Source organism: Argopecten irradians, chromosome 2 (genome assembly GCF_041381155.1).
Source record: "Argopecten irradians isolate NY chromosome 2, Ai_NY, whole genome shotgun sequence".
In the NCBI taxonomy this organism is placed as follows: domain Eukaryota; kingdom Metazoa; phylum Mollusca; class Bivalvia; order Pectinida; family Pectinidae; genus Argopecten; species Argopecten irradians.
In genome coordinates this window covers 33,809,145-33,819,629 of record NC_091135.1, presented here as the reverse complement: position 1 = coordinate 33,819,629, position 10,485 = coordinate 33,809,145, and the positions used below count along the sequence as shown (strand labels likewise).

At 32.9% G+C, this 10,485-nt stretch overlaps 1 protein-coding gene across 1 annotated transcript; it reads right to left on the bottom strand.

The window, feature by feature from the left end:
- Positions 1-861: 861 nt before the first annotated feature.
- LOC138316612 (histidine N-alpha-methyltransferase-like) lies at positions 862-6,202 on the bottom strand. The gene is made up of 9 exons (XM_069258287.1): positions 6,181-6,202; positions 5,525-5,694; positions 5,101-5,239; positions 4,751-4,853; positions 4,251-4,354; positions 3,501-3,578; positions 2,346-2,522; positions 1,677-1,844; positions 862-962 (listed from the first exon to the last, which is right to left on the bottom strand). The coding sequence occupies exons 1-9, from the start codon at positions 6,200-6,202 to the stop codon at positions 862-864; spliced, it is 1,062 nt and encodes a 353-aa protein (XP_069114388.1).
- Between the last annotated feature and the right edge of the window lie 4,283 nt (positions 6,203-10,485).

The following is a 10,485-nucleotide window of genomic DNA, read 5'->3' as shown; positions in this document are numbered from 1 at the left end:
TCAACTTTCACGTTATTGAAAAATACGTGACTGCGGCTACGAAAATATCTCAACATCATTCTCCGTTGTAAGGCGGAAAATTCCGAAGCAAATAGTCGGCCTTTAAGTCAAAATCAGAGCAAAATGTAAAAATTATATTCAATTAAGTTTTCTAATTTTTCAGCTTCAGTTGCCACGGTAACCACTCGAAATATGCTTAAATTATGGAAATGTGGAAATTTTGACAATTTTTGCCATCTATAGCTAAGGGTTTTGTTTCAGAAACCATAGAGGGCATTCTCAAATAAACTCCTTAAGATGTATTGGGAGGGCAAACATACTTTCAGAAAATATTACGATTGCGTAAGGATGCGCTCTATAGCTTCATAGAAAAAAACGTAGCAAAAATGGCCAAAATTGTCAAAATTACCAGTTCTCCTAATTTATACGTATTTTGGATGGTTACCAATTATTGTTGAATCTAGGATGTACTCAGTATTTAAAATACAGCAAATTAATCACTAAATAACAGTTTTGAAAATTTCATGGATTTTGGGGCCAAAAAGGGCTCAAACCATAGTCCTTTGTTTTATTTTTCTTAATTTTAAGAACCGACGAAACAGCTGTACACTTCATTTTATTCTTAAATTGTGTATTGGTTAATAATTGGAACCTCGGTAACTTAAAGTGCAAAAAGTAACCTTTAATTAAGTATGTGTAACATCTGCATTAACAATGTGGCTTACTTCGTGTAAACTGTCTATCCATATCTCATTATTCCTATTAAATCTCTAATCTAGTACTGAGACCGCGGTGGCCGACATATTACCACAATCCCCTCCACCTTTGGGTTGTGAGTTCGAATCCCACGCAGTGCATTTGTCAAATACTGACCGCTATTCTGTGGTTTTTCCCCGGTTGATCCTGGTTTCCTCCAACATCAACACGTCCTAAAATGAGCCTGGCTGTTAGTAGGACGTTAACTGGACAAACCAAACAAAATTATCTGGCCTAATTGGTCAAAGTTGCCTATGGATACTAATCATTGTAAATATCTAGAACGATGAAATCTTATGTCACGTGCCATAAAAATGTATATTATACGTGTGAATAGCGGTATTATAATTTTAGCGGCTGTCGCGCTCACGCCAATGTACAATTCACGTACAGCTCTAAAATTTGTCCAAGATGCTATTTTGTATGCATGTCCGTAGTAAGATGTAGATTACGCAAATAAGTCAATATCTTATCAGAGCACAAAACTTATCATTATATTACTTATAATTATATTTAATAAAATTTAAAAAAAGTTTTAACTAATATATTATATCTTACAAACTGTTAGTACATATTATATTGAGGTATCTATCTAACGATCACTTTCTTGATTTCGGAAATAAGATTTCATTCAGTTCAATGTTAATGTAGTTCTTACCTTCTGTTCATTCTTCTAATTACTTTCAGTTATTGTAACGATATATCACATGGTATTACCAAGCCTGTACCAAACCAGCTGTATATATATATGTTCAACAACGAATAGCCATCAAGACATGGCGAAAGTACTAGAGGAAGGTCGCTAAGTTTTATTTTTCTATATAATTAAGACTATATGCTTCTTCTGTGAGTTTCAATGATTGTAATAAAATCTAATAAATCTATTATAATGATTTTTCTTTATTTAGTTACACACTGACATAGAACAGCATGATTCTCCTTGTCTATTAAAGTTCCAGTCAATCGCAGTCCAGCTTTCTCGACAATGGTTTGTAGCTGTTCCAGTGTATATTTACAGCTGAGTCCAGTACCTTCGTGAAGGTAAAAATGTTCTCCCTTTTTCATCGCCATGTCTATACCCAACCCAGATGTGAAAAAAAAACCCAAATAATCAAGTGTTTAATATTAAGTTCAGTTATATTAGGTATCCATATAACCAGTTGCAATTTTCATTAAGATTTTTTTTTAAATTGCAATTGTAAACATCAATTCTAGTTTTGTATCAAACAATGTTGCAATTTATGATTAGTAATGCAATCTGTGTTGTAATCAGGTAATTATATCGTAAAATTGTTGTAATGAAGGCAGCTGGAAACTTAAAGACAAACAAGTATACAAAAAACTGCTTCACTGAGTTGCCCTCTCATAAAAGTAAGGTACGTCAATAACAAAAAACAATATACTATGTTTTAAATGAACAGATTATTAAGAACTCCAATGCATTGTCCACCAATAATTTCATGTTACTCAAATTAATTATGTAGGTACTAGAAAAGAGCGATGACGTAGACATTTATGTTGCTACGTCACTGATATATATGCACATATCTTATATGTGGCATATTTATACTGGCCACAGTCAGACTTACGTATAGAGTACTGGACATCCTCTTTAGCTTCAATGTAGGCCCTTATATAACTCGTGAATTCAGGATGTGTGTTGTGTATAAAATCAAAGTGATACGAGAATTTGTCTAGGTCGATCATACTACCCTCTTCTCTGTTCATCCTTGTAATTACATTCAAATTAAATCTGCGTTTATAACCTTAAACGATAAAAATAATTATAAATGATAATATAAGAGAGATCTCTCAAAAAGTGCAATTTGTTTGACAATTGTAAACGATGAAATAAAGGCCTTCTCCCAAAACAGTGCAATCTGTTTGATAATTGTAAACGATAAGATGAAGGTAATTTCCCAAAACAATGGAATTTGAAATGTTTTGTTTGTATTTATTATGGCCTAGTTGAGAGGGCACTGTTGTCTCATAGTATTGTAGCGGGATAAAAGGATGAGATAGTGCCCGAGTCGATGACGAGGGTACTATCCTAGTATGAGGCAACAGTATGAGGCAATATTGCCCTCTCAGCCAAAGCATAACGGGTTTACTTTGGCTGAACCTTGGCTGAACTCCGCATCAAAGGAGGCTATTGTTAGCTTGTACTGATGCCTCTTGATTGTCTTGTCTGGTTTGGTCGGCGGTTGTCCCTTAGTGGATAGCTTCACTACTTAAAAATGGTTTAGGCCATCATCCATGTGTACGACCCCTTTTCACTTAAAACGCAACAAAAACGCTTCAAGTGACACCTCGCAACGCTTTGTTTCTTCATTTCCACAATAAATTATAAGTAGAGAAAATTAACCTGTCGCTGAAAATTGAGTTTCATTAAACTACATTTAGTCTCACGAAGAATGGAAGTAGAACAATATCGAACTAGTGAACAGTCTTCTGAAATAAAAAGTCATGTTATAGTGATAATACAATAGATTAATTTACAATTCCCCGGGTAACCCCCACATTTCCAAAACACTTGCTAGTTGTAATCAAAGACATACCTTATCGACGAGGGCGAAATTCTGTTGTTATCGCTAATATTTCTAACACGGTCTGTTTTGACCATAACTTGGCTTAAGATTATTCAAATTGGTAAAAGAGAAAGTTCATACTCGAATAATGATAAATCGAACAAAATGCATATTAAGAATGTAAGTTTGAAACTTTTGATCTCATAACATAATTACCGCCATCATCATCGTAGGCCTTAAGAACAGCATCTCTACTCAGGGTGATATCAGCCGAAAATTCCAGTCTACATTGATCTGCAAATGAAACTGAAACTTTCATACGTACCAAGAACAAAAAGCACTTAAATCCTACCTAATCAATTCAAATTTGTACGGAGATACGTGACTAAAACAGACATTATATTGCATTCGCTATGAAAGAACACATTTTATCACATTATCCATCTGATTCCCAGTGACTTTGCCCACATATTATAGTTCCATATGTCACCAGTGTAATATAACTTGAAACGTTTTTCGTTGGTTGTCATAACTTGACGTAATTAGGCAATGACGTCACTTTAAGATTCGATAAAGCCGTGACACAATGGCGGCCTCTGTCGGATTTTTTCAATACATTTTCACGTTGAGATTCTTCAAACTGTAGAAATTGTTGAAAAAAAAATAATATCTTATATTTGTGGGTTGTAACTGAGATTTTATGAATCTCATCTCGAAGTTTTCATTTTTGATTTGATCGCCAAATAAAAACGTCTATGACTCGTTTTATAAGATTTCATATGAAAAGAGCAGTCATTTAAAATACTTTATCTGAATTTATTACAATGAAATGCGGTCGAAGTAATAACTTTACTTCAAAAACGCCCCCTCCCAACCTCCCCTTACTCCAACTAACAACAATAGTTACAAACACATTATACATGTTTTGTATCATTTCTTCTCCTTATTTATGTTTAAAACACATACCTGTCATTATGGTTGAGGTGAGCCTCAGCGTATTAATTTGATCCTCATATGACAGGTTGAACATCGTCCCTATCCAAAGAATCAGCTTTGTGCTTTTGATCTGTCTATAAGAGATCAGAAAACAGACAAAGAAATGTATCATTGTGCAGGTCTGATTTCTAAAACAAGGTAAATCGCTTTGCAGGAAGTAATGAGATTGGCTGCCTCCTATAGTGCTATATTAAAACGGGATTTAATCCATACGGAAAGGTAAGTAGTTAAAAAACAAAGGTTTTAAATCGATTACCTACTATTTTGAAATCGTCTTATTTCACTCGTTTGATAAGTATACATCATCATCTCAAAAATACATATCCTGTAATGCTTTCCATATCATTTAATATAAGTAACTGAGTGTGATAAAAGCTTTTCAAATATATGTTTATTGTGAGGATCAAAATTTGTAACCGATTACAATAGCATTATAATATCTTAAATTATGTAAAACTAGAATGAACTACATTAAATGTTCTATTCCTTCTTTGTAATCAGATGACATCGGGTAAATTGTGAGCGAGTCACCATATTCCTCTTTTAGTTTTGTTGCTACTTTCAACAAGAACTCTGGAAAAAAATTCAAAGTTATCTATGTTTTGAAAACTTTAAAGCTATATATAATATATTTCACATTCATTATCCCGTTTCAGTATACATGCCACTAAATACTAACAATTAAATCAGTTACCAACCTCTCATGACACAAATATCCCGTATTCCTCAAACTATTACAAGGCTTACCTACTTTTCGAATTAAACGAAGTTTTACTGTATTCTAATCTTTAAAAACCCGACCTTTCAAAATTAATCATACCTCCTGAAATGTCCAAGGGATAAAATGTTAATGTCTTCTGTCTTTTGATCAGTTCGTCAATAACGAATCGCGTCTTAGAGCAGTCACCGCTACCGAGGTCAATCAAAGTCAAATCATTGGAAGCATCAGGGATGATATCCTGCAACATTCAATAACCATCTCTCTTAGATTCTCTCTCAAAACGAAACTTCAAATACCTCATGACAGACAATTTCTTAAACAAATCTGTCTCTTTCTAAAAGTTGTCCAGTTGGTATCTTAATCGTAGTTTGGGAAGATAAAACAAAAGGAATCCACCACAATGCACCGTTTCCTTAGGGAGATAAAATCTACAGAATGTGCGATTTATAAAATTCAATTCCTAACTGTATGCTTCATTTCCATAAAATATTTACATTTGCTAGCTTTATTAGGTGTTATTTACCTGGACGTGGTGTTGCAGAATCCATGTTTCACTTGCAGTTAAATAGTAGCCGTCATTAAACTCGTAAATGTCCTTTTGAAGCATTGATCCAACTTCGTCGTATTTGTACGAGAAAGGTATGTACTTTGGCTTTGACTCCAATCCTATCACCAACCTCCGCTTTAGTTCATCTGTGGATATATTGCCAAAATTTGTAAATAGCTAGTTATAGAATATACCGTAACATTAACATTTAGATAGTGTCAAGTTATAATTTCCATTTTGTGAGTGTTAAGGTTTAAGACCCTGTTTAAGCTAGTGATTTTTTGTATGCCTATACATTATTTCTAAGGTGTACTTGAACATAACTTAATTGATGTATCCATCCTAATCTAAGATATCACTGTTGATTCGTAGATTGTTGTGTTGTTTGTAAATTTTGGCAAAATATGCAAGACAAAATATACATTTTTGTTGCAAGTTCACAAGGTTCAGTATATGCTATTATGTTTAATAGTGTCAATAGTATGTAGTAGAAGCGCTGGTTTTACCGGATTGAACTTTTGAAATATAGATCACATTTCTCTCCTTATATCATTCTTCATAATAACACAACGTTATTAGCTACATGTATAAGCTATACTACATCTGTGCACGTGTAGCCGTTCAAATATTACCCGAATCGGTGAACGCATGCATTCGCGATTGGTAGTTGTAAACATGTGGGAGAATATCTGACAAAGTTTTTTACTCGATTTAGGACGAATTTTAGAGGGAAAATTTTTAATTCAATTCAAAATAGTTTTTATCTACAATTAGATTGAAAATCTTAATTTGTCCAAGTTGCTGACGAAAATATATTTCTTTCCAATAATTATTTGATTTCTGAAATTAAAAAAGGAACTATTTGTTTTACCCAAAAGCACAATTAGTTATTAGGAGTTTTTGTACTGTTATGGAAAATGCAAGAATAAATATACAATAATATTTAGTACAAATGTTAGTTTACGAAAAAATGTATCACTAACTGTTGTTTTATTAGGGTGTCTATGATCAATTTTAAATTAACGGTGATCTAGGGCAAATATTGATTTTTGAGAAAATTCCCCTCGCTACATTTCAAGCTTATGAAAAGTTATTTTCCTGGATTTCATTTTTTTTTTTTTGGGGGGGGGGGAAGTATGTTGTAATATCATAGCATGTTTTTAAAATGGTTTAAAAGTGTAGACAAAATTGATAATATGCCAAATATTTCGAGCAAATCCATTATCCTCAATTTATATCCTGACAATATTTTTTTTTTGTGCTTGAAAATCAATTTGTCGTAAAAATAATTCGTAAATATATTATCATAAATGGATATAAAATAAAGAATGAAGTATCGTTTATTAACGAATACAATTAGAAAATGAAAAAATATGTTCAAAAGATGGACACAAGAGGCTCCCCTTGCCACATACGCAAAGTAATTTCATAAAATATCATTTCAGGACTTTTATATCTTTATATCAACCAGCTATCCATGTCTATCAAATTACATTCGAACTTTAAAGAAATACACAAACAGGAAAAGAAGACCCTCTGATTAACAGATATTGATTAATTGACAAGAGTTCATTATTTGACTTGTAATCAAAGGAGTTGTTGCATATAGTGTGAAAATCCGCCCACGATAATTTTTTTGATTTTTGAGTTTACATTTAGTTAATAGCATTAATACACATATGTTTACAATTCTTTAAACCCGTTTGGACCATTTTTATGACTACAGCGCCCCCTACATTAACACTGGTAAATTTAAAGTCCTTTGAGCCTTTTTTTTACCTGGCATAAGTCAGAGTAAAAAAGGTCAAGGTCAAATTCATCAAATATACCAGAAACTTACTTCTACTAAAGCTAAAGAGTTCCTTGAACCGTCTTAATTGTTTGCTACTACTGTATTATTTGACAGTTGTGTATTGTGCCGATAGTCAGATGACCGTTAAGACCAATAGGCCTCTTGTTAAATCCTCTTGCCCGATGGGTCAGGGTGACCTATAGTGACCGTCCTTCGTGCACCGTCAGTCGTGCATGAACGTTTCATTCAAACGACTTCTTCTCAATAACTGAAAGGCATCGAAGCAAGATGTTAGACCTGACGTATTCTTGAATAAAGGGTAGCATAGTTGTTTGTCAAATGAACGACCTTGACATTAATTCAATGTAATAGGGTTCAAATTGGCAAACATAAAATATTTCTTGACAATAACTGAGACGCCTTGAAGTATGCTGGAATGAAAGGCTTCAGGCAGGTCATATATATGAAAATCTTCAAACAGCTTTTTAATATTTTAATATTTTAAAGGCGTAAAGAACTCAGATAGTGGGTCTGTAATTATTCCGCATGATTTGTTTACTTGACCTACTTTCATGGTAATTTTTTTTGAAATATATCAGACACCAAGAACGTCTATTGAAGAGCTCTTAGCGTGCATATCTTATATGTTGGCCCAAAAAAGGTAAGCTTTTTCAGGCCACCGGATTTGTTTTTTCACTATTGTGTAGTTTGACCATGTTTTATTGTTTGAATAATAGTCAGACATGGGCTGTTTGGCTTAAAAGTGAAATCCTATCAAAACAACAGCATATATACGTTTTGCTAAATTAAACATTTGCTTATAAATAAGTAAATAAACCCATGAGGACACAAATTGGAAATACTTCTGACGATTGATGTAGGAAATATAGGTCATATTGACCTTATTTTGCATGATGACACAACATATTGTGTAGTTCAATCTATGACACTAAAATTAACATTTTATGAAAAGTATTATATGATATATAGCCAAAACAAGTTTTTTATTTAGATGTAGGCCAAAGGTTAATATGTAGGTCAGTTTGACCGAACTTTGGTACACCAACTTACATGGGATACTTTTTACTCAAGTATAACGTCGCTAAAGCGGCTTATGATAGATGATATAGCCAAGAGAAGGGCATTTTTCGTTTAACAGTTTAAACTCAGTACTCTCAGTACTTTGATATTGGGTAAGAAATAAAGCGATTGACGTAAAAAAGTGCTAAAAATCGGCATATCCAGTGATTCACGACACATTCTCTTCATAAGTCAATAAATGATATATGAAAATATTTTTGAATGCTAAAATTTTAGGATACTCTGGGTTTATTATTGTTATTTAAGGAATTGATTAAAAACTAATGAAATGAAATTGCTCTAATTTCATGAAAAATTAATAGCAAAACTGGAAATTGCAAGAAAACCTTAATTATATTATTTACAATGTCTATGTACAGTACCTATATGTTACTACTAGACCCAATGTATGATAATTTCTAGTATTTACATTAATTTGGCATTTAGTTATGCATTGGGGTAGTAATACCTTCGATGGTCACGGGTTCATGCCAGTGAAAGAGTCTACTGAACTATTCTAAATATTTGATCAAATTGAAAATGCATTGGAATTGAAAAATTTGAAATGGATTGAAGTGTTTTTATTTATATTTGCATGTTCGGTTTATGGATAAGATTATTTCATTAAATGTATTGTTTAATCAATTGTCCAAGGCAACAACCTGAGCTAACCAAATGCCCTGCCAAATCATTGGCTTTCCATTGAATGAATAAAGCGTACCATTAGATATGATAGAATACCTCATATATGTGGCACACCAATGTATGTCATAAATATGACAACAAACGCTTAATTAGTCTGTTTGTTTTAGAAAATTTAAAAACCATTATTATTGAAAAAATACACCGTTACAAATTTTGGAATTTAAATGAAAAATAAATATTAGTTCAACTTTACATGTACATTGTAGATATCAGGCGACCGAGAATGTCTATTTCTTTTTTTTCTGAATAATTTGAATGTGGATTGATATAAAATAGAACAAATTAATATAATCCCGATCAAAGTGATTTCAAATACCTGTGTTCATGTCCGATACTTATTTAATATTATCCTTAATCACAGATATGAGTTTGAAAAACGCTTGAAAACAGGGATTTATACTATGCAAACATGTATATTGATGTACCTGTCTTAGATAAATGAACATCTCTGCGCAATTACTGCATAATTATACACAATAAAATGTTCATAATAATCCACGTACGTTGTATATCTACGATGGTTGGAACCACATATATATGAATATTATATCAAGGATTCTTGATTACGTTATCCAAAGCCCGACTCGGGTCTTTGAATGTCTACTGGTCAAACCCTCTTTACAAATTCCTGCCCATACGATTAAGTTATGATTCCAAACAGAATTTTTTGCATATATGTAAATGCATCTACTAATTGTGTTATATCTGAAATCGATCTACTTGTTTTTTGACGAAATACATTCAGCTTTCACAGTACACTCAACGACTTGTTGATATTTCGCTCAAGTTCATTCATTAGTATTTTTAATTGAAAAATAAATCATGCACTGGTCAGACGAAAACAATGAGACTGAAGATGTCTATGTGACAAGTCTAATCCAAGTAGCAGATATGAAGTACAGAACAAAAACAGAACTGTAAGTAAAGTAATAAGGAATTTATTAATCCCGAGCGAAGCGAGGGGGTAATAAGTCCCGAGTGACGAGAAATCATGGGGGTTATTGTGGAGTCAATTGTGGTAGCAAGACATTTATTTGCCACACTTTTCCTTTGTGAGACGTTGGAAGTATGCGGTAATTCCGAATAGCCAATGTCGTGCTGCGTTAATCTCTATACCTGTATACTGCAGTAACTAAAACGCGTGGTTAACCGAGACTAAGGAGGGGGTTAACCAGATTACGTAAGAAAGGTGTTTAGTGATCTGTCACGTTTTGTTGATTAGCTCGCGTTAGGTGTCAAAAGTAAGATCACAGGTAAGTTAGCGATGGACCATCATAAAAATGTTGTATAATGTAATATTTGTTTACACTTAAAAATCTCTGGTTTACAGTAAAATATACCGTTCCAACATAATGTATAA

Coding starts and splice junctions, on each gene's coding strand:
- LOC138316612 (XM_069258287.1), bottom strand. CDS start 6,202: ATGCATGCGTTCACCGATTCGG. Junction 5,695..6,180: donor GCATGCGTTCACCGATTCGG/GTAATATTTGAA, acceptor ATATATCCACAG/ATGAACTAAAGCGGAGGTTG. Junction 4,355..4,750: donor GAAGGAATAGAACATTTAAT/GTAGTTCATTCT, acceptor GATCTCTTATAG/ACAGATCAAAAGCACAAAGC.